Source organism: Lactuca saligna, chromosome 5 (assembly GCF_052625555.1).
Source record: "Lactuca saligna cultivar CGN05327 chromosome 5, ASM5262555v1, whole genome shotgun sequence".
Lineage (NCBI taxonomy): Eukaryota > Viridiplantae > Streptophyta > Magnoliopsida > Asterales > Asteraceae > Lactuca > Lactuca saligna.
This window is the reverse complement of record NC_136421.1, coordinates 307,434,667-307,460,210: the sequence shown is the minus strand read 5'-3', so window position 1 is coordinate 307,460,210 and position 25,544 is coordinate 307,434,667. Positions and strand designations below refer to the sequence as shown.

The 25,544-nt window shown below is 30.9% G+C and overlaps 2 protein-coding genes across 2 annotated transcripts; both read right to left on the bottom strand.

Annotated features, from left to right (window-relative positions):
- Positions 1-4,344: 4,344 nt before the first annotated feature.
- On the bottom strand, positions 4,345-7,301 carry LOC145048516 (NAD(P)-binding Rossmann-fold superfamily protein). Its single transcript, XM_078997035.1, has 12 exons — positions 7,106-7,301; positions 6,918-7,014; positions 6,289-6,353; positions 6,039-6,124; positions 5,883-5,967; positions 5,718-5,788; positions 5,497-5,628; positions 5,276-5,391; positions 5,067-5,190; positions 4,909-4,977; positions 4,695-4,815; positions 4,345-4,617 (listed from the first exon to the last, which is right to left on the bottom strand). Exons 1-12 carry the CDS (start codon positions 7,194-7,196, stop codon positions 4,478-4,480), a joined length of 1,197 nt encoding a protein of 398 aa, XP_078853161.1. The 5' UTR covers positions 7,197-7,301; the 3' UTR covers positions 4,345-4,477.
- Positions 7,302-13,479: 6,178 nt separating this feature from the next.
- Positions 13,480-20,254, bottom strand: ABCC5 (multidrug resistance-associated protein 5). The gene is made up of 10 exons (XM_078997034.1): positions 17,370-20,254; positions 16,948-17,268; positions 16,773-16,859; positions 15,771-16,451; positions 15,234-15,693; positions 14,924-15,138; positions 14,511-14,816; positions 14,339-14,402; positions 14,012-14,251; positions 13,480-13,891 (listed from the first exon to the last, which is right to left on the bottom strand). The coding sequence occupies exons 1-10, from the start codon at positions 19,413-19,415 to the stop codon at positions 13,776-13,778; spliced, it is 4,536 nt and encodes a 1,511-aa protein (XP_078853160.1). The 5' UTR covers positions 19,416-20,254; the 3' UTR covers positions 13,480-13,775.
- Between the last annotated feature and the right edge of the window lie 5,290 nt (positions 20,255-25,544).

Genomic DNA, 25,544 nt, shown 5'->3' with positions numbered 1-25,544 from the left:
GTCTAAATATTTTCATGGCATCTAAAAATATTATAATAAAATATTTTTCATATATTAGTGGATTTTTGTAAAATTTAGGTTTTTAAGGAGCCTTAATTTTTCTGTTGCCTCAGGTAGGAGTTAAAATGACATTAATATGTTTTTGATACGTTGTGTTTATTTTATTTTATTTTTTCATTTTTTGTAGACCACTAATATGTTAAATATAATTGTAATAATTATAATATTATGAAAATACTCTAACTTGTTAAATATTAATGTCCATTTAGTCGAAGTTAAATTCAGTTTTAATAATATTGTATGGTTTAATCATGATCCAAGCATTACTATAGATATTGATAGTTTAATGCACTTCATGTCTTCTCTTCACAATTCACATTAAGATGTAGACCCCCCGCTGTTTTGTGTGTTCAACTACAAACACTTGATATTGTTTGTCTTTAAATATTAATATTTCTTACGAGACAATGCATTCAAATGGCTGGTGGATGAGCACGTACATTTTCACATAATTGGTAAATTTTGACTTTATCACGTAAATTAACAAATACAAATCAAGATACAAAATTAATATTTAGTCGTACGACAATTAAATTAATTACATACCAAATTGTAGTTGTAGAACATTACATACCCAACTAACAATTACTAAGAAACTACACATAAGCAAGCAAGTTGTATCTATCACGTAAGACAAGTAATAAACATATAAATTTCTACCAAAATATGACAAAATTGCAAAATGGTCATGTGATTTGCCAATTTCTTTGGGTAAAATCCAAAAAAAAATTTACTAACAAAAAAAAATCCTTATTTGATGGTTTAGTTGTAGTTTTGGTTCATATTTCGTTAACTTTAAATTTTTATAAAATGATAATTTTACTCTCAGAGATCATTTTTGCAGTTATCTCTTTTTACCAAATTACAAGGACCATTTATGCGACTCTTCTTTTTAAATTTATTGAATTATTATATATTAATCCTTCTTTCTTTTTAATTTTATTGAACTATTATACATGAATTCTTTTTTACTTTTATTTTTATTGGATTAATTTTTTTGTCTGATTATTATATATCAATTAATTTTATTTTTAATATATAATATTTATATATTAATAAATATTATATTAAGATTTTCTTTTCACTATTTTTTAAATTTTTTATTGGATTTTTTTTTAAACTGTTAGATTTTTTATTGGATTATTACATTTAATTTATTATATTCTATATATAGTAAATAATATTTTAGTGGATCATTAATTTATTTAAATGTATAATATTAATTCTTTTTAATTTATTGGTTTTACAACAAAGTCTTCGGAATACACAAAAGCACCGCATCCCATTGTCGAAAATAGTCGGGGACCACCGCTAATCTCCTTCATCGTAGGTCCAACGGAAACACTACCAACCTGTTTCACCTAAATACGCCATCCAGTAGCCACTTGCAACAATCTCTTCACAATCCGTTAGAATCCTTTATATTTGCCACTAAGTCGATCGTTTTTTACTAGAACCAACACTATTTGAACCACTAAGAAGTCTAACCCAAACACCCCTGTCAGTTCCTCCATTTGTTGCCTTTTAGCAGCTTACGCCACAAAATCATACTACCTGATCAGTTCCTCCATTCATTGTCTTCCACAATCTATGCAGAACCTTATAACATTGTCGCCATTGACGGAAGTGTGGGTAGTCAATTGGTGTAGTTTTGGTTGAGAATGACAGATTGTAGAGAACGATCAAAGATTTTCAATAAGATTATGTAGCGGCGCAAGGTGGTAGAAAGCAACGAATAGAGGAACTAACCAGGGGTGTTTGGATCGGACCTCCTGGTTAACACAATATTGGTTGTAACAGAAACGACCAACTTAGTGGCAAACTGGATTCTTGTTCCACACAACGTTGCAAGCAGCCACCGACAACAACCTTTTCACATTTCGTCGGAATCCTCCAGATTTTCCACTAAGTCGTTCATTTTCCAGTTACAACTAATATTGTGTTAACCACCAGAAGGTCCGATCAAAACACCCTTGGTCAGTTCCTCCATTCGTTGCTTTCTACCACCTTGCACCGCCACATCATCTTATTCGAGATTATCAATCATTGCCTACAATCTGTCATTCTCAACCAAAACTACACCAATTGACTACCCATATTGTCGTCAATGGCGACAATGTTCGATATAAGGTTTTCAAACCACCAGATCCGCCGCTAGATCTTTTCAGTTTCACGTAGTGTAGACTTAAAATTTCAATGATATAAGGTTGTGCATGGATTGTGGAAGGCAACGAATGGAGGAGCTGAACAGGTAGTATGATTTTGTGGTGTAAGCTGGTAAAAGCCAACAAATGGAGGAACTGACTGGGGTATTTGGGTTGGACTTCTTGGTGGTTCAAATAGTGATAATTCTAGTGGAATATGATCGGCTTAGTGGCAAACATAAAGGATTCCGACGAATTGTGAAGATGTTATCTCAGGTGGCTACAGGATAGCGGCGTTGGATGAAACATGTTGGTAGTTTTTCCATCGAACCTTCGATGAAAGTGATTAGCGGCGGTCTCGAAGATTTTCGAGAATGGGATGCGGTGTTTTTGCGTATTTCAAAGTCTTTGTGATAAAACCAACAATCTAAAAAGAATTAATATTATACATAAAAATTAATGATCCCCTAAAATATTATTTATTATATATAGAATATAATAAATTAAATGTAATATTCCAATAAAAAATCTAACAATTTTTTTAAAAAATAACCAATAAATTTTTTTTAAAAAAAAATTGTTAAAAGAAAATAATAATATAATATTTTTTAATAGATAAATTTTATATATTAAAAATAAAATTAACTGATATATAATAATCATATAAAAAAAATTAATCCAATAAAAATAAAATTAAAAAAAATTAATGTATAATAGTTCAATAAAGTTAAAAGAAAGAAGAATTAATATATAATAATTGAATAAACTTAAAAAGAAGAATTGTATAAATGGTCCTTGTAATTTGCTAAAAAGAGATAAATGCAAAAATGGTCCCTAAAGATAGAATTATCATTTTAAAAAAAGTTAACGGCTAAATGTTAAAGTTTTAACGAAATATAGACCAACCACAGCTAAACCATCAAATAAGGACATTTTTTGCTAATAAATTTTTTTTTGAACTTTACCCAAAGAAATTGACAAACCACAGGAACAATTTTTGCAATTTTGTCCCAAAATATTCTAAACGTTTTGGCATTCAAATTGACAAGTTATCACAACATATAACCAATGAATTGACCAAATAGAATAAATGTCCAGTTGCAAGTAATATAAGACACAAATAATAAAAGTTATCATAACATTATTTTAAAAATAAGGTTGTTTTATATGTTTCTTATTGAGTATGGTAAGAAGAGATTAAATATGATTTAGTTAGATTTAAATTGTTTGATGTCATACTAGTTATACGACTTATATACTATATGGATTGATTAAAAAATATTAAATATAAAGATGTAAACATTAAACATTATAAATAAGTACTTTAATCTATATAAATAAAAAAAAATTATTGACATATTTTAAAGAATTGTCACGAATCAAAACTTTCTAAGGATTTCTTTGAATTTGAGAATTTTGAATTTTATAAGAAAAATAAGTCAATTGTTAAGGAAAGCGAATAAATTGAAAGAAAATTATTATTATAACATAAACAATAAAAATCAATAATAAATAAATAAATAAAACTCATAAAATGTCATGGAAAAAATTTAATTAAAAATAACCAAAATGTAACAAATCAATAAGAGATTGACATATAACAAAAAAATTCATTTATTAATACAAATTTAAAAACCTTTAACTCGTCATGTCTTCTCTAATATGTTTTTTACTCGGTATAATACAAAGTTGTTTTTGACTCGGTCAATCTAACCTTATTCAAATAGATCCAATTCAATTAACAACCGATTGAAAGCGATGGATATTAAGATCATTCATGCAAATAAACTTAAGCAAACAATTTCTCCCAACTTGACAAATATCAATTAGCTTCAACAATCATATATTTGTTTGATTAAGCACAAAGAACTTCATCTTGGATTAGTTTAGCACATAGACAAATTAGATAACTTTTTCACAAAATAGACATGTGTCATCAGCAAAGATTAAGACAATAAATCCTAAGTTTTTAGTTTGACATAAAATAGTCTCTAGCACATAAAGATTTGTCGCAAAGGCAACATACATTCACATAAATAATATTCAGGATAAAAACATATGCATGTTATTCTCAAGAAGGATGAGGTGCCAAAAACAATTTCAGTTGGCTTCTTTCTAAAATTAACATAACAGGAGGGTGTAAAAAAGAAAATCTCAATTATACAAATGATTCAAATGCTTCAAGAAATGAGACATGAAATCTTTTTATTCCTCCCTTGTTTGTATTGGGGAAAAGAAATACATCAAAAAGATGGAAGCAAACTCAACTCCACTTAAGGATATGATTCTGGAGTGACTCTTTCGCTGACTGTAGAACCATAATTGGGCCCACCCTTTCTGTACTGAATAAGGAACTCAATAGGATATCCCTTCACTTTATGTGGCACAATCCCAAGATCATTGAATGTTAGAGCTGCAAAACACACCAGAATTATCAGTTAAATAATCTTAATAAAATCAAGAATCGAATTTTAAAGTTGAAACACAAACCATCTTGTGAGACGAGTTTATCCGAGGAAAGAGCATGAATCAAATCCAGATTGAAGATTGATGGTGTTGGCAATGGGAAAGGAACTTTATTTAGCAACAACTCACGAGGACTTGAGATTGCCTGTGTGTCATAATATAACATAAACAAAACAGAATTAGGATGCTATATATTATATAATACACAAATAAATGGAAGTGTGTTGCTATTTCATACCTTAGCAATTGGGAAAGGGACATTAACATAATGAGGCCATTCTCGAATCACTTCGTACATAAGTTCAGCCTGTAAAAATAATAAAGATAAAAATTATGATGAGTCAAAACTTAATTTGAATTTTGAACAGGAGAAAAGAAATGATGAGAATCAATCACCAATTGATGCAATGTATACACATCTGGCCCACCAAGTTCATATACTTTTCCCATGCTGCTACCATCATCTTTCAAGGCTGCAACAACTGCAGATGCCACATCAGCAACATACACAGGCTGAATCCTGTACAAAAAAACAAATATTTACCAAACTGTTGAGAAAAATAATTCATCTTATCAAGTAGAGGGAAGAGAATTAAGTCGTATACTTGGTGGATCCATTCCCAATAAGTGGAAGAAAGTTATATTTTTTTGCAAATTGAGCCCATGGATTCAAGAGCCGATCCTCTGTGCCAAGCATCACTGCAGGTCTCAGTATTGTGGCCTGAACATAAACAAATCATTAATTAATTAATTAATTAATTACTTTGCTTATTCTTTAAGAATGCACTTAAATGTCTCATATCATATATTTCTGCTAAAATCACACCTCAGGCAATTCACGTAGGATGGATTCTTCTGCAGCAGCTTTAGCTTGGAGCATTCTGGAGGGAGATGATTCAGAGGCTCCTAAGCAAGAAAGTTGTATAAATCTCATGATTCCACCATGTTCTTTAGAAATCTGCATATACCATATAACCATCTAAAAGCATGAATACATTATTATTAATTTATTATTATTATAAACAAAAGGGAGATGCAAAAACATACCTTTGCAAGTTGTTCAGCCATATGATGGTTCACCACCTCAAAACTATAATTTCTAGTTTCATATTCCCTTCCTGTAAGAAAATAAAAAATAAAAACAGTTTTAAATGTCAGACAAGTAATCAAGGGAAACCCAATAAAAAACAAGATTCTTAAACATGTATGCACCTATTAGATTGATAACAACATTTGCCTTGGCCATAACTGCCTTAATAGAGTCTTCATCTCTTGGGTTATATTTCATGGGAACAATCTGTGTGAGTTAAAAAGAGTAAGCAACCAATCACAGATTCTAACAAAACAACTAATGTTATTATAAATTACCTGTCCCAAATCACCCATCAGTTTGAGATGACGAGGTGCATCCTCAGAACCTCTAAAAGGTACAAGCACTTGAGATCCCATTTTAGCTGCAAATAAATACAAATTCAATATCAGTACACAATTTTATCAAAGTATATTCAGTTCAATATAGAATGTTGCAAGTTTCTATGATATACTGGTTTATTGCATTATCTGTAATATGATCTTATAATCTTTTAAAGAAGTAAACTAAGTTCAGCATTCCACTAACCAAGCTCTTGCACCAAGTAACGCCCAAGGAAACCAGTAGCTCCAAAAACTGTAGCAACTATGCCACTGCCAACAAAATAAATAAATACAAATCATATTAGACTTTAAAAAGAAGAAAACGATTGTTACTAGTATAGTTTCAAGAAAGAAGATGCAGTTTGACTTGAATGTCAAATGTATTAGGTTTCAACTTCAAATATGATTTGATTGTAAGCCGTTCAATAAAAATGCTTGCTAAGTGTGTCTTACCCTATCATTTCAAAGAGTATTACATTCATAATAAGATTGGTACTAACATTTTGAATTTGTCAACTACTGGATTTGACATCTATTTACAATTTCAACTACTGGATTTGACATCTATTAACAATTTCATACTGTTAAAAAAATTATGGGCTACTAATTAAGATCGAGCTGCTGAGCCAAAAAGGCACTAAAGATAGAGTAGCTTTTTATACTGTTAAACCAATTACGGGCAGCTAAAGCAAATTGAGCTGCTGTCCCAAATTTAAAACTGAAGATTTACAAATTTTCGAACTCCTCTAAATCCAAAAACGAATACACCAAGCTCATGAACTAATGAGATTAAAGCTTTCAAATTTCAATGAATAAATACAGAAACAGAAATACCTAACGGATGATCTTCCACCGGTACCCTTTCGGACCAAATGTCCGACGCCTTTGGTAGCAAGCGTAGACGCGTACCGCCGGTCATAAGCACCATAATCTGCATTACATCAGTTGAATTAAATTTAAACAAAATCCGTTAGAAAACAGTTAAATGAACCCTAGAAATAAACCGATAGAAAACAAATTACACTGATCAGAAATAGGGTAAAGCGATTTGAGAGAGTAAATCGCCGGCCGAGGGAAGGATTCACGAGCTAATCTTCTCGAGATCGTCTGCATCGTTCCAATCCAGAGAAACTCCAAAGGGGAAGAGATTCGTGATACGATGAAAAACCCAACAGAGGCCTCTTCTAACTTGCGCCTGAGTGTGTATAAAAAGCCACTTTTCAATTCGAGGTTCTAATTTCTAAATCTTATTATCAGTACTCTATTACGGTATTACCCTAAATTTTGAGGTTAATTTTGACTTTTACAAGTCAAAACTAACAAAATCTTTGTAATTTTCACTACAAAAAATTTGAGGTTAATTTTGACTTTTACAAGTTTAAGATAAAAAAAACTTTTGAGTTTTTCACTAGAAAAAAATGACAGAAATATCTATTTTTATTAAATATTCTATAAAATTATCTTATATTTAACAAATTACGCCAATCAATACTCATGGATTTTATGTCAAACCCTCCGGAATCCTGATGACACCAAATCTCCCAAAAGGATATTAGTTTGGTCATTTCACAATGGACCTTGCAAAATAGTGAAATATTGTCTAATGGGTTTTGCAACAAATGGGATATTTACACTCCGTTTCCAAGTTGAGAGAAAGAAAAGGAAATGAAAATAAAATAAAAGAAATTGGTGTTCCCGAGTTTCATTAAAAAAGATAATTGGAAGAAATTGGAGTGAAATGAAAGGATCACTTTCCCTCCTGATTTTTCTTCCGATTTGGGAGGATTTGGAAAAAAAAATAACAAAATTATTCATTTTCTTTCCGTTTCTCTCCAACTCGGGAACACAAAAGAAAATTTTGTTTTCATTTTCTTTCTCTTCTTTTCTCTCATGACTTTCTTTTCTTTTGTTAAACTCGGGAACGAGGCGTTAGATTTTTTTTTAAGAAAAAATAAAACAACAATAATTCTAAATTCTCTCACCCTATGTCACCTAACTTGCTTTTTTTTTCAATTCAATTTTAATATTGTTATTAACTCTTCATCTAAAATTGGTATTATATGTTTTACCTAACACCTTATCCCATTACTATAAAAAAAAAATTAAAATAAAACATAATTCATACAGATAATCACTTCATATCTCTTTGTTATCAAGAAAATGTCCATTAGGTCATCCAACAAGTCCAAGAAAATGAATCAGTTGAAACATCATTCAATACATACAAATGTGGTTATTATCATTGTGAATACGAAAAATATCATTGTTTCATTCTTAACTCATCATACTTCTATTGTAGTAGACTATTTTCGTCTATGATGTTCGATTGTATTTTCCAATCTATGAAAAAAGATGAAAAAGACCAATGGGGAGACTTGGAATGATGTTGAGTAATTAATGCACTTAGAACAAACTCATAACGATATCAGTAATTAAAGCATGTAGAGATGCTCCCATATTAGAGATCCTAAAAATATAGGTTATTAATATTAATAAATAAATAAAATTATGGGAAAATGGATTTATGATAAAATTGTTTCAGAACAAAATCATATAAAAAGTATTATTGGAAATAAATATTAAAAAAAAAATCTTTTTGCTGGTTAAAAATCATTATATCCATTATAATTTTCCAAAATCCTAATAATTAAATCAATTATTATATGGTTATTTACTAATTAATGTAACACCTATTGCAATAATATAAGCTTTCAATAAATAAAATACAAAGACAAAAAAGTCTTTCAAATTATTTGAAAATAAAATGCAAAGAAAAATGTCTATGTCCTATTCTCCCAAAACCCCTAATAAATTTTCATTAATGGGATATCTCCATAAAAGTCCTGATATTTTTGGTAAATTTTTAATAAAATCCTAAAGTTTATTTTTTGAATAAAAAAGTCCTAACTTTTTCACCTTTTGAATAGAAAAACCCAAGAAACCGGCTAATTTATTCATTTTAGCCCTTTTTGACCTGTTCAGTAGGTCATGTGACCAAATTGTTAATCTTTCGAAAATAACGGGACTTTTTTGCAGATTTCGTCAAAAATTTTATATAATGTATAAACATATTTTTTTACATATCTATATCAAGTTTTACGTATTTGTGTATTTATTATGTTTTTATATGTATATATTTACGTATTTTTATGTATTTTAAATGTATAAATGTATTTTTTACTTATTTATATGTATTTTAAACAATTTTACATATTTTTTTATGTATTTTTATGTGTAATTTTTTATGTATTATGTATTTATATGTATTATGTATTTTTACGTATTTATGTATTTTTTAAGCTTTTTATATAGATGTTTATGTATTTTAAATGTATAAAAGTATTTTTTACGTATTTACATCTATTTTTTAGTATTTTACATATTTTTTATGTATTACATATTTATGTATACTTTTAAGTGTTTTATATAGATATTTTTGTATATTTATGTATTTTAAATGTATAGACATATTGTTTTACGTATTTATATGTATTTTTTTAACTATTTTACATATTTTTTGTGTTTTTTATGTATTATGTATTTATATGTATTTTTGTGTATTTATGTATTCTTTTAGTTTTCTTATATAGATTTTTATGTATTTTTATGTATATTAAATGTTTAATTGTATTATTTTTACGTGTTTATATATTTTTTACGTAAAAATAATACACTTTAACATTTAATGTACATAAAAGTACATAAACATCTATATAAGAAAACTAAAAGAATACATAAATACGCAAAAATATATATAAATACATAATACATAAAAAAACACATAAAAACACACAAAAAATATATGTAAAACTTAAAAAATACATATAAATACGTAAAACAATACGTTTATACATTTAAAATACATAAATATACAAAAACATTTATATAAAAAACTTTAAAAAAATATATAAATACTTAATACATAAAAGATATGTAAAATACTTAAAAATAGATATAAATACGTAAAAACTACGTTTATACACTTAAAATACATAAACATCTATATAAAAAGCTTTAAAAAATACATAAATACGTAAAAAAAATATATAAAAATACATATAAATACATAATATATAAAAAAAATAACACATAAAAATACATAAAAAATATGTAAAATGGTTAAAAAAAATACATATAAATAAGTAAAAAATACATTTATACATTTAAAATACATAAAAATACATAAATATATACTTATAAAAATATAAAAAATACAAAAATACGTAAAAATAGATATAGATATGTAAAAAATATGTTTATACATTATATAAAAATTTTGATGAAATCTGCAAAAAAATCCCTTTATTTTCGAAAAATTAACAATTTGGTCCCATGACCTGCTGAACAGGTCAAAAAAAACTAAAGTGAATAAATTAACCGGTTTCTTGGGCTTTTCTATTCAAAATGTGAAAAAGTCATTACTTTTTTATTCAAAAAATAAAATTAGAACTTTATTAAAAATTTGCCCAAAACATCGGAACTTTTCTGAAGATATCCCTTTCACTAATCGACTATGAAACATCATAGCGATTATATTATCAATAGCACCTCTAACCAATATCCTACCACTAACCAACATCTATAAAAGCATACATTGAAATACCCAATAATCACTTTGTTTTCCACCTTCTTGGTGTACTCCAACAACTTGCTTCACCGCAATCTTGAAGTTGTATATAAGTGTAGGTAGCTCACTCATTTGACCCAATAATAAATCTTTTCCAAGAAAATTGGTAACCCCTTCTTAAAAGCTTCAAATTCATTTTGCAAAGTGGCATATAACATAGGAGTAGGGGAGTGGTGTTCATCCATATCATAGTCATATTGTATTTGCTGCCATATATATGACCTCATTTTTGCCACACCATTTCAATTTCTTGTCATTTGAGGGGGTTTTCCAAACAATATATTTTTTAATTATAATTTAAAACAATTTAATTAATATAAAACTTATATTTTCATCAAACTAAAAAGACAATTACATGATAATAAAAGATAAGACACTTGAAATTAAAAAAATAAATGAATAATAAAAAAAACATGAAACATAAAAACAATTCAATTTACATATCGACATCATTTTGCACACCACTTGACAACTTGTCAATGCGCTCTACATACTAAAAAAGTTTGTTTTTTTTCTTCATGGAAAATTGCAAGAGCATTGTTTAGCACCCCACATCTCACTTTACCAAGCACAACGCCAAACTCTACCACCACTTGTTCGTGGGTGTAGATTTGATCTTTGTTTCGGTAACAACCTTGACTCATTTTGTTGAGGAACGACTGGGTGATTTTGTTTCAAGAAAAATGATACACTTTCGTTCACGCTGGTCCTCAGGTCCTCTGATACATGATACATTGATCCATGCATGGGCATATGTTTAACATTTACAATTGGAAAATGCATGAAAGATAGTGATGGCTGATTTCGATTGGAAAATTAAAATGATTTATAGGTTTAACATTTACGATCACTGCTTTCATAATACTAGATAACCATAGAATAATCATGTTATCGTTAGGACAGTTTGTTTACGAATCATTCTTTGTAATCGTCTTTTGACCATTCAGTCATATTACATACACATACACTCACAAAAAGAGTTTGATTAACGTCAACTCGCCAACTTCGAAGAGTCGGAATAATGACTATTGAAATGTGTTTCAAGTTGGAATAAAAGTGGTGCTTACATGCACTGCTTCTTGATTGTGTTTATGAATTTAATAATTGGGCTTTTTTATTCACATAATATTTTGGTATTACGGCTTTTTTTTATAACTAAGAAATTTATGTATTTATATGTTAGATATATAAATATAATCATGGTCACCTAAATTTTTTGGGCCATAAGAACCCACCTAAACTCCTAAGGGCCAGTCCTGTTTTGGAGAGATTATATTGGTGGATATCATAGGAATCTTGTTTGGTTGCCTTCTCAAAGTTTCCATTCATTCGAGAGTTTTATTACTTGAATAAGGATATGAGTTTGATTATTTAAGATCTTACGGGTAATGGAATGAGTTTGGATCAAATTTTAAAATTTGGTAAAAATGTTTGGATCAAGGTTGATTCATTCAAAACATGTTCCATTGTCAAATCTAAGATAAAATCATAAAAGTTTCTTTTTATGATTTAACCATAAAACATAATTATTTGACTCGTGTGATTTCCTAATTCTTTTCACCATTGTTGATGTAAATGAAACGGAAATGTTAGATTTTATATGAGAATAAATATCATCTTAACTCGAATTTTCTTTATACCGTATTAATCCGAGACAGTCCTACCAATAGATAAGATAACCTTGGTCCAAAATTGAAACTTAAAGATTACTTTTCTAAATTCATTAACAACCTTTTACAAAAATTGACATTCTTAAGAAAATAATCAATTTCCATAGCAACATGTATTGTTAAACGTGACAAGTTTTTATGTCGACATAGGGTTATTAAAATTAATTATCTTAAAAAATAAAACAAAGTTTCTTTATCTTAAAAAATAAAACCAAGTTTCTTTAATAACCTTTTACAAAAATTGACGTTTTTAAGAAAATAATCAATTTCCATAGCAAAATGTATTGTTAAACGTGACAAGTTTTTATGTCGACACAGGGTTATTAAAATTAATTATCTTATAAAATAAAACCAAGTTTCTTTAACAACCTTTTACAAAAAGTGACGTTTTAAGAAAATAATCAATTTCTATAGCAACATGTATTGTTAAACGTGACAAGTTTTCATGTCGACACAGGGTTATTAAAATTAATTATCTTAAAAAACAAAACCAAGTATCTTTAACAACCTTTTACAAAAAGTGACGTTAATAAGAATAAGAAAATAATCAATTTCCATAGCAACATGTATTGTTAAACGTGACAAGTTTTTATGTCGACACAGGTTATTAACATTAACTATCATGATTGATGAAATCTAAAATTTCTTTCCATCAATTCTCTAACTTAAGTATTTTTTTTTCCATCCACCATGAATTATGTTTTGAATATGTTCCCAAACCCACCAAAAAAAATGGAGCATCTTTCTATAAAATACCAAATATACGAACATGAATGAAGAAACTACTCTAAAATATATTAAATAATTATGCAAAATTATAATGAACAAGAGATGCCAGAAATTTCCATGACCCAAATCAACACCACATTGCAAGTCCAATGTTGTTTGCTTTGTAAAACCTCATCCTTATGTACTATGACCATGCTACTATTCAAATGAAGTCTTGACTATTGGCATTTCCAAATTCTAACAAACCCTACCCAATTGCTGTTACAGGTTCTATTAAGTTTAAAGGCATATGAATATCCCTTAAATTAGATTTTGGACTTAAAAGTCAAAAGGTCAGCAAAATCATTAGTAATATAACAAAAATAGATCGTTGCTAAATGCTTCTTTTCACTAATTATTATTACCGAAAAAAATTCCAACTTTGTTTCTAGTCCAGGTTTATTTTATGTTACAAAATTATGTCAACAACATGCGAATCACTCACAAGATTCATAGACTCGGCTCTTTAGAATGTACCATTTTGGCACGGGCACGGGGTACCTCATTGATTTGACTTTGGTCAACATAAGCTTGAGGTGGGCCCGTGCACGTGCCATGGTCCATGGTCCCCCATTTGATTTGTGTCAAAGGGTGTGTATATTCCTTTCCAAGTTGACATTTGTATGATTATGAATAGTCTGGGATACCATTTGATCTAGATGAGTATTCTGTTACCAACTTATAAAACATTGATGATTTATCTTCTAATAGCCGGATTGGCGAATCAAACTCTGCAACTTGCCCTATAAAAAAGGAAAAACCAATATCAATTACAAAATCTTACATCAACATTTTAAAAAAAGCAACTTTTTTAAAAGCATAAAAGACAGAAAAACGCATGATGGAAATGGAAATGAACATACCATCGCTAAGAACAAGGACAAGATCACTATCGATTACAGTGGGGATGCGATGAGCAATTGTACAAACAGTACAGTCTTTAAATTCCATTCGGATGATTTTCTGTATTAAATTATCAGTTGCTGAATCCACAGAAGCAGTTGCTTCATCAAGCACCAGGATGCGTGCCTGTTTTAGCAAAGCCCTCCCCAGTGACACAAGCTGTCTCTGACCCACACTCCAATTATCACCATTTTCAAGAACTGCAACAATTTCATCACCACATACCAATTACCAAACATTCCTCCTTTTATTTTTTATTTTTTTTTTGGTACAAAATAAATAAATACCTGGTGCATCAAGCTTTTGCTCCTTCTCACGAACCGTATCTCCAAGTTGAGATTTATCAAGTGCCTGTTCATATAACAAAATAATAAAAATATTACATGATGCCATTACAAACAACTAAATTAACATGTTCAACTTGAAGGTGAAAGTAGATATCTATGATATATATCTAACCTCCCAAACTTCTTGATCTGTGTGTTCTTCAAGGGGATCAAGGTTACCCCTAATGGTGCCTTCAAACAAGGTAGGATCTTGTGGTATGATACTAAGTCTGCCTCGTAGATCATGAAGGCCAATAGTGGAAATATCAATATTATCGATAATAATTCTCCCGCTTTCTGGTTCAATCAGTCGAAATAGCGCCTGAATCAAAGTTGATTTACCGCTTCCCGTACGTCCAACGATCCCGATCTTTTTCCCTCCCGGGAATTCGCATGTCACTCCCCGCAGCACCACTGGCAAACTCTCCTTGTAACGGACCTAAAAATTACAAAATTACCCTTTAAAACCATATCAAAATAAAAAATAAAAAAAAAAGTTCGTTTTTTTCTATTTATTTAGCATGCCAATAACTGTAAAAAAAATACCTTCAAATCTATGATTTCAATTTTTCCTTCGACAGGCCATGAGGGCGGGGGACGGTTTCCTTCAATGATTGGGGGAGCTTCACTTGGAATGTGGCAATATTGATGAATCCTTTCAATGGAAATAATCTTGTTTTCAAGCTTGCAAAAGCTAAGTATCCACCTTGATAAACGTGCATTCAATTGAAGCCCATAAGTCACAGCCAACCCAGCCATACCTGATTAACAAGTAAACATGAAATAAGAACAAGTTGCACTTGCACATCAATGATCAAACACAACAAGAATTATGGAAATGGAAGGAAGAACTTACTGGGATCTATAGCTTTACGTGGAAAACTGACTAACAAAACAAGACAGAAAGCAAATACAAATGTTGAAATCAACTCCATGCGTAAGCAAAGCCATTCAATAGCTGCAATACTACAGAAGAAGGGGCGAGCAAAGCAGTCAAGAAGATAAAGATTCCTCTTCATGAACCTTTTTTCTTGTCCAAAACCCCGAATTGTGGCTGCTCCAGCAATCGATTCTCCAAAAAGATTAATAATTGGAGATTTCTGTATGCTAACAATCCTCACCAACTCCCTCGATGAAGCCATGTAATACTTCTGCATCCATAAGCAAGCAATTGCCATTGGGACAATTAGAAGCAACACTTGCCATGTCACCTGAGTCATCACCCCGACTATACCAAGAAGCTGGATTGTTGTTGAAGCAAATCCACCAAGTCTGAAGGGAATGTCAAGATCCACAACGCTTTGATCAACAGACACCTGAAAATTACATAAAACATTATTAACCAATGAAAGAAAACCGAAAATTAAATCGATAAATCATGATTCATTTGTACCCGATTTAGTATACGTCCAGCTGGAGTTGAGTCAAAGAATGACATGGGTGCCCTGAACACATTCGTAAGCATTTTCATAAACAGTTTCTGTGCAGCAGCTAGACCGAATGTAGCTACTAAAACAGCCCTAACAAATATGAACCAGGAGCTCCCAAAAGCAAGGGCCATATAAACCGCGATAAGGACCAAATTACTAACCCTAGCTGTGTCCCCTTCTGTTTGGGGATTAGCCCAAGCCATCCACCAGTTACTAGCAATCTGAAGGACTTGAAATAGAGTTTGCGCAATGATGATAAGTGGGATTAATAAGCCTTTGTAGGCTGCAGCCATATACGAGAGGTAAATTTTCATGCTGATTTTCCCTCGTTCTCTTTCCTCTTCTTGAACCAGTTGTTTTTTTCGTGAACGTTTTGCTTTCTTTTTTTCTTTGATGGCTTTTTTGTCTGAAGCGGATGTGCTTTCGTTTGGAACCATTGCTGTAGTAGTGTCTATGCTGCTTACAACTGACTCACAGTTCTTAATCAAACCATGGTTATCATCTGACTCATCGTCTGAGTGATTGTAGATATCCATAGCTTCAATTGCTTCCTGGTGGGCTGAAACCAATGTGTTAAAATCGGTTCCTGCTTGCAGAAGTTCATCGTATTTTCCAGCCTGAATGATTTGACCTTCTTTAAGAACCTGCAAATGTATACCATCAAAATCAAATCATCATTCAAACAAAAGATTAGCCTGAATATTTATGATGTAACCAAGAATATTACAAACAAGTATTATGCATTTCACCCCATGAAAACAGTTAACGCTATATAGTTTATTCCTCTTTGATTGAACGTTCATGGTTTTGAGTTGCAGAAACAAACCCTAAGGTGAAAAATGCAAGGGGAAACATTTGTATAAAGGTGACTAGGGTTAGCCATTTTCATCTACATTTCTTAACCCTCAAGATCCACATGCATAGTTACCAAATGCATTAAAGATAGAAAAAGAAGAAGGTTTTACCAGAATCAAGTCAGCAGCTGGCAGAAATTCAATTTGGTGAGTCACAAAAACTACTGTTTTAGTAGCTAATGCTGTCAGTATGTACTCCTGGAAAACCAAATTCCAGTGTTAGATCACTCTCAAAACTTTGAATAACAACATATAGACTGTTGATACTCTTTTTAATGATTCAAACCTTGAAAAGTTCTGAACCCGTGTGTGCATCAACAGCACTGAATGGATCATCAAGTAGATAAATGTCAGCATCTTGATAAAGCGCCCTTGCTAGCTGCACCCTTTGTTTCTGACCACCACTCAAGTTTATACCTCGATCACCAATGATGGTTTGATCTCCATGTGAGAAAAGCTCCAAATCTTTTTTCAATGAACACGCATGAAGTACCCTCTTGTACTTGACCTTATCCATTGGATTACCAAATAACACATTTTCTTCTATATTTCCTGATTGTATCCATGCTGACTGAGATACATAAGCTGCAGATCCACATATTCTAACCTGAATCAAAACAGAAAAAACCACAAAGAAAGATGTTAATATTAATACGAATGCAAAAAATACTTCAACTTTAAGAATATACAAAGTTGGGAGGGACTTACTTCACCGGTTGTTTTTGGGATTTCACCAAGAATACAAGAAAGAAAGCTTGATTTCCCAGACCCAACACTGCCACAAACCGCCACACGCATCCCTCTCTCCACCTTCATCTGAATACCAGACAATGTGGGCCTTGGAGAAGATGAGTCCCACTGGAATTCACCATCCTTGATTTCTATTGCCACATTTGACATGCCTCGTTGCAATACAATTGTTGCATCTTCTTGTAACTCTTCCTCCTGTAAAAACCCTGTGATTCTATCAAGCGAGACTTTCGTCTGAGCCATCATGGAAACCAAATCAGGGAAATTTCTAAGAGGTTCTTGAAGAATCCGGAATGTGGCTAAAGCTGAAAGAACACCACCAGCTGTAAGCTGTCCACCAATCAAGATTGATGTTCCAAAAGTAACCGCAGCTACAAAGATAGGTGAGCTCCAGAAAAAGAAAGTGATAAAAGCCTGAGAATATAAAGCCTTCTTGAGCCACTTAAACTCAACACTTCGCATTTCTTCCAGCCTCACCTTATACCTATCTTCCCATGCTTGTGATTTCAGAATCCTCATGTTTCTAAGGCATTCGGATGTTTTCCTCATTCTGTCATCTTTTGCAGCCATTAATTTATCTTGGTAGAGCTCTTGGACTTGTGCTAGAGGGATGGTTATAACTATAGATAAGATGGTTGCAATTAAGGTTGCAATACAGGCAATACCAACACTCTTGTAAAGAATTGCAAGGGCAAGAATGATCTGCATTGGTAACATCCATATGTCATGGAGATACCACGCATAATCACCTACCCTTTGTACATCAACAGCCATGTAATTTACGATTTCACCACTGGTGTGACTTTGCCTAGCTGAACTTGAAAGCCTGAGTCCCTTTCTGTAAACCATGGCTGTGAGAGCTGATCTCACATGCATTCCCAAAATATCAACACCAAGGTACCACTGGCGTGTGGTTAAAGTTTCAATCAGTTTTGCTACAAAGAAGACACCAGCAAGGATATACCCTTCGTGAGGGTAATGCTCAATTCCACCCAAGTAATCAACAAAATCGGATATCATATAAGGGCCTACGTATGAGACAAGTGTGTATAACCCTGCAAAAATCGCGTTCTTGGCAGCTTCTTTCCAGAATGATCGAAGAAGAGCCCAAGCTAATGAAGCTTGATTTTCAGCCTTTAAACGTTCCCAATTTATGTTCAAGATCTTGTAATTGAACTTAGAGCGATCTTCAGGAGCAAGAAGTGGGATGTCTCTAAGCTCGAGTGGCCTCTTTACACCAATCGAAAGAAGATTATTTAGCCATGATAATGTGGCTAAACTGAAGATACCAGCCTCACTATATGGTGTCACTTTCAGACACCCTGCATCTTCTTCAACCAGCAATGGTTCTTGAAGACCCGAACCTCTAATGATGTGTATGCCAGTAGCGCCTCTCAGACCAAGAAGAAACAGGAATCCCAAAGCTGGGCTTGCTGCAAGATTAGCTAGAAGATGGGAGTTTTTCAAGCGTTCAAGCCCTTCAATTGCAAATTCTTTCCCATCAAGATAAAGGGTAAGTAAACTGATCATAAAAGAGGTAACCCACCATACCCTTATAAGTAATGGAAGTCTTTCAAGGCTCTTAACCTTACAACTAAGTGTTGAAAAACTCAAAACGAACCAAGCGAAAAACTGTGATGCGGGCAAGAACAGAGGTTCCAAGCTCACACCCTTTTCCCCTTGTGCAGATTTTGTAATTAAACAAACACCATCATAACATAAAACCACAGCCTGTAGAAGGAGAACATAAAAGCAACAACAGACTGATGCTTTATAAACTTTACCGATTTCGACATTGAGAAATTGAGTTTCTACTGCAGAAACCCTACTCCCAATCTCATCAGCTTCCTCCTTTGTAACTCTAGTGTGCCAAGTATAAACCGCAATCTTCCTCACCAATACAATCAGAAGAGATAAAACCACCAACGCCAAATTGAACACGGTTGCACTGTTCTCTAAGACCTTCAAATCCTTGTCAGAACCCATGAGTTTCGTAGGAATCATCAATTGAAATTGCAATTGGAATCAAAACGATGATACAGTGAGTAGTTTAATAGTGAGATAGCTTTCAAATCGTGGCAAGAGCATTTTACCATGTGGCGCTGATTCTTACAGATGGGGGTTTTGTAAAGAAAGAGACCAAAGCAATAGCAGGAAATTAGCAAATGAAGACAAACAACACCCTCATCCTCTATGAACAACAAAACCTTCAAATCTCTCTCTCCTCTCAGCTTGTTTGTATTCTTCCTCTCCTCTGCGTGATTATCTCTATATAGACAGGCAGACACAAACAAACACAAGAGAGAGAGGAAGAGAGAGAATTCTGAATTTAAAAGATTTAAATTGATCAAAACCCTAACAGAAAAATACAAAAAACCGACTTTCTGTGGGCTTTCCGATTGTCAAATACAAAAGAGAGTGTGTTTATACTTTTATAATGGAAAGCAGCTCACACTCTCATCTCACTCCAGACCAGACCTCAACGGAGCCGGCACCGGAGCAATTAATAGAGAGGTACAACACAGGGACTGATTCTGATTTGACGACCGGTGTTGAGTGAAGATATCAAAGAAGTGTGAAAAACAGCAGATCATGAAGTGGGGATATAATAATAGGATCAAGTGGGTTGAAGAATCGAAATGTGAATTGAAGTTTTACTGAAAATGAGAATATTACCGACGTATATAAATTGAGTCCAATGGGGGATATTGCGAATCATAATCAGCAGCTTTTACATTTTTAGGGCATAAAGAAAGAAAGGGAAGAAAGAGTGTTATTTTCAATTGGACGGTGTTCGTTGATGGATCCTTGCTGTATCTCCACTCACTGTAACTAAAATACATACATCCACATTCCACATTCCACATTCCTTATTTGACTTCCTTAAAACCCCCATACTTTACCTTCCTTCATTAACACAGCACACAATGATAGTAATATTTTATCTGTAATCTTAATACAACTTTTGAATATAACATTTTTATTTGTAACTTTTCTTATAAATTTTGTTCTTTTTTTCATAACGGTTGATTTGAAACAATTAAGTAATAATAATGTTTTCATCTATGATTTTTTATTATTTTTTTAACGCTCAAATATAATTTACTTCTAGCTATTTCTAATTCCACCTTATGCCTCATACGAGACTTACCTTCAATCTTAACAAAAGAAAAAAATATATATTGATCTCTTTAATATTTTTTATTATTATTATCATTATTCGAGACATTTTGCATATGAGATGAATTTTTGTATGGAGTTTATTTCGACTTAGCATGTCCTATCTTTTTATTTATTTTTTTTGCTATCTCTCGTCTTTATGTATATTAATCGGTTATGATGTCAATTGATGATATGTCGATTGTTTCTAGTGGTGGGATAATTAATAATTATAAGTTAGTTGGTTATTCATATATTTGGTTCAATAAGATATTATATACTTTTCTGTCGAGGACTTGGGTTCTTTCCAAAAAAAGATATTATATACTTTAACGAAATATACAACACTCAGAAAAATATGTGGTTCAAAATTGCTTTTGAAGATAATCAAATTAAAAAGAAAAAAGGAACAAAAAGAAAAACAGAAATGTGTTGTGTGTTTTATTGATAGAAAATAAATGAAATTTAATTTAATTTTTCTATATATAATTTGGTGACGGTTATTAAAATTGTCAAAATAGTGTAAAGGCTCTTATAGAAGTTATTTTTATAGTTTTTTTACTATTTAAAATACTTTGATACAATCATTATCATTTTAGTATATCATCTTTGAAGCTTTAGCCAACCATTTATTTTTTCCTAACCATTTGATCGTCTATTTTATTTATATATTTTATCCCCTTTTTTAATAATAATTTGTTTCCCTCTTAATAGTAATACAAATCTAATTATTAATTATTTTTGACTAGGCCATTTATTTTATTTTATATGTAAAATAAAAAATTATATATATATAGAGTAAATTACACGAATGGTCCTTATGGTTTAGGGTAATTTATGCGTTTGGTCCCTAACTTATTTTTTTAACTTGGAAGGTCCCTACTGTTTGTTTTTGTTACGCGCTTGGTCTCTGTCTTACCTAAAAAGACTATTTTGCCCTTGATTTTTTTAAATAAACACACCCCCAACTCCACCTCTCACCTTACCTTACCTACCCCACCATTTTTTCATATTTAAATAATGGTCGTTTTAGGTAAGACAGGGACCAAACGCATAACAAAAACAAACATTAGGGACCAAGTGTGTAACAAAAACAAATAATAGGGACCTTCCGAGTTAAAAAAATAAGTTAGGGACCAAACGCGCAAAGTACCCCAAACCATAGGGATCATTCGTGTAATTTACTCATATATATATATATAATCTATTAAAGACACTGAAGTCAACATAATCAAATAAACATTACAATCATATAATAAATTTATTGTCCTTTATTTTTAAAACTATATATCATATTAAAATGAAATTAACATCAAGTATGATTTTTACTTAAAAATCAACAAATTAAAGATAATATGTTTGAAAAAATTAGATAGATAGAGTTTATTTTCTTGATGTAATTGTTTTTGTTTAGCTTAGCTCCTTAATAGCTTAATAAAATATCTTTGTTCTAATTTTTTTTCCACGTAGTCTTATATTAACTTTATTTAATAAAATTATACCACAAAAGTCTTATACAATACAGTAACATTTCATCTTTTATTTAATAAAATTAACTCAAACAAAGAACAAATCAAAATTCCAAACAATTTATGTCAACCAAATAAATCATAAATTCTAATCTCTTTGAAATTTTATTCATTTAAATTTTAGTTCTGTAAAATTCCAACTTTAAAAGTATTAAGTGTATCAAATGCCCTCTTAAAATATCCCAGCAACCAAAATGCCCCATCATTCTTCTTGAAACGTACAACTATTAAATTATTATATGCTGTAATAATATATTTGACTATAAATTAAATTCATAAGATACTTTTGTGTATGACATATTTTAGAACTTGTAAACTTGAATCAATAGATTGTAAGATTTGAACATTGATCACTTCATTGTAAAATATTTTAATTCCGAATGATCAGTATCATAGATTCATATCATCTTGATCTATAAAAGAAATTGCATGTTTATCTAATAAGAGAAATCAGCATCATAGATTTATTTATGATAATGCTAATAATAGTAAATATATTTTTTTTATCATTGTTTGTTAATATTTAACTAGGGTTTGGAACGTCCGCGCGATGCTGCGGAATTCCTAGTATATAGGAGGCGGACGGAAATAAGACTTAAAAGTGTGTTTCGAAAAAGGATTATTGAAAATGTATGTCAATGGTCAAAATATAATAAATGAGTAAATCGTAATGTATAAAATATTAATAATTTAATTTTAAAATTATAAGGGTGAAAATTGTTAAATAAAAATTAATTGAAGGTGAAAAGTGTAAATATAAAAAAAATTTATGACCAGAATTTAAATGACTATTAACAAAAAGAATGTTGTTTTACCTTTAATATTCAATGCTTGATAATATATAACATGATTTGCTTTTAGTAAATTTGGATTTGGAATTAAAAAAAAGAAATATGTAACGTGGCAAGATCATAGACTAAATAAAGGACAGCATAGCAGAATGGACGGATAAAAAAGAAAGTTGAAATGAATAGTAAAATGCCTCACAAACCAATTTTGGTAATTAATATATATATATAATGGTGGTTGAAAAGTAAATTTAAAAATGACAATTTGCCAATAGTATTTTTTTAGAACGACAAGTTAGGATATAAATGGGATGGAAATCGTGATTATCTTGTTAAAAACATCTTATTAAACACTTTGTTAGCCAAATAGAGTAACTCTAACTTGTTTGCTGATATTAGATGCATTTCTATCAACGAATCAACCATTAATATGTTATTGTTATTGCAGTTATTCTATGATTTGATATATACAATATATTGTTAATTTTTTAGTAAAAAAATTATCATGTTAAAAAAATTATAAGTGGAGGTTTATGATATATATATATATATATATATATATATATATATATATATATATATATATATATATATATATATATATATATATATATATATATATAGAGAGAGAGAGAGAGAGAGAGATAGTTATGACAGAAGTATACAATCAACAAAACCAATAGAACTAAAACAAATGAAATTCAAATATATGTAATATACAAGAATCAGTTTACAGAAAACATATTTGAATATAGACCACACAAAAAATATAATCACGAAATTGTACAGATTGAAGTCTGCTTCTGCAGTGTCCTAAGGCAAAAATTTCCTTGGAATAGTCTGTCTTAAGGATACAACAACCAATTCAAGAACATATCTTGAATCTGTCGAAATTTACCATGATCCTTTTTTATAAAGAACGATTTTTTGAGAGAAAATGTGTGTGTGTTTATTGGCCACCAAATTCTATCTCAAATGCTTCATTTATAGGCTTCTAAAAGTGGTTGTAAAACCACCAACCGAAATTAACTGCTAATTCTTCAAATCTTCATAATTTTCACAAAGAACACCAAGAACAATCTTCAAATCTTCAAGCTAGCTGAAAACACCTTGGACCGAGAACACATTTAAGACCGAGAACACCTTAGAACCGAGAACCTGGATCTCGGTTGAGGAATTAGGACCAAAAATAGGGGTGAGCATGGTGCGGTTTGGTGCGGTTTTCAAACCAAACCGAACCGCAAACCGCATGGTGCGGTTTTTGCATTCTTAAAACCGTTGGGTGCGGTTTTGCAATGGTTCGGTTTTTCGGTTTTTAAATGCGGTTTCGGTTTGTATCGGTGCGGTTTCGGTTTTTAAACCGTGTTAAGAATTTGGTGCAGTTTTTTTTATGTTTTTTGGTGCGGTTTTTTAAAACTGTAAGAACTGAAAACCATGTGCATATAAGCTTGTATTGTGCTGTTTTTTTAATACATTAATTTTCAGCTCAAAATAAAATTACATAACCAAAAATTGTAAGTCGCTTAAAATACAACTTGTGACCACTCTCACAAACTAATTAATAATTGAAGGTTGGTTGATTTTGATTTAATTTGTTACAAGCTTATTACATGTAATCGATTAGTACGTTTGGCTAACAATAGAACGTTTCTGTTGCACCTCATATAGTCTTATACAAACACAAAATAAACATATAATAAATATATTATTGTTTATAACTATTTTAAATAGCATGTATATAATATATATTGATTGATTTATTAGTATACACGCTTGCGGTGCGGTTCGGTTTTGGTGGACCGGTTTTTAGGATAGAAACCGCACCGCACCGTTGACCTTTGGTTTTTGCAAAAATTAAATCTACACCGTTGGTTTTTGCATCGGTTTCGGTTTTTCGGTTGCGGTTTATTACGGTTTTGTCGATTTTTCTTTAGTCGGTTCGGTTTTTGCTCACCCCTAACCAAAATCAAGGATTTCGGTAGAGCTTTTACCAAAAACCCTCCTCAACACTTCAATACAATTTTCGGTAATTCCTTCAAGAAATTCCATGCATAAATCAAGTTTTGTCTAACACTTTAATTCATTATTTTGCTAATTTAAATATGATTACGTGCTTAAATAATATTAGGATATTGTTCATTCCACCGCCGCTAGCCCAAGGGTCATCTTTTCAGTCTCGCTATTCAACTCGAACACGTAAAAGATGTGAGTTCATACCCCTACATTTTCACTATTTTTAATGTTTTAGTGGGGAATACAAGTAAAACACAAGGACTCATGTGTTAACTTTCGAATGATTTCAAAACCTTTTTGCAGTTGATTTAAATTGATTTACCACTACAATTTTTAAGAATATATTTATGTATATTTTAACCATTTTGTAACATGTCGAGCAAAATGGTACTTTTCACTACTTCATACACACAGTTGAATTGCAAAGGTTTTCAATGCATTATAGAACATTACATTTAAACTATAATTGGTATAGTTTGTAGTGCATTATAGAACATTACATTTAAACTATAACTGGTATAGTTTGTGAACTACTACACTATTTTACTAAGTACAAGAAACGATACAAGAACATACATTAAAACTATAATAGGTATAGTTTGGGAAACACTACTCTAATACATTGTTTCAAGGATACAGTACTA

Excerpts from the sequence above, each read along its gene's own strand:
- LOC145048516 (XM_078997035.1), bottom strand. The coding sequence starts at position 7,196 with ATGCAGACGATCTCGAGAAGATTAGCTCGTGAATCCTTCCCTCGGCCG. Across the intron at positions 7,015-7,105 it reads TTACCCTATTTCTGATCAGT|ATTATGGTGCTTATGACCGG; the intron begins GTAATTTGTTTT and ends GATGTAATGCAG. Across the intron at positions 5,629-5,717 it reads TGGCTGAACAACTTGCAAAG|ATTTCTAAAGAACATGGTGG; the intron begins GTATGTTTTTGC and ends TGGTATATGCAG.
- ABCC5 (XM_078997034.1), bottom strand. The coding sequence starts at position 19,415 with ATGATTCCTACGAAACTCATGGGTTCTGACAAGGATTTGAAGGTCTTA. Across the intron at positions 16,452-16,772 it reads CAGCTGCTGACTTGATTCTG|GTTCTTAAAGAAGGTCAAAT; the intron begins GTAAAACCTTCT and ends ATACATTTGCAG. Across the intron at positions 14,403-14,510 it reads CAGATCAAGAAGTTTGGGAG|GCACTTGATAAATCTCAACT; the intron begins GTTAGATATATA and ends TTATATGAACAG.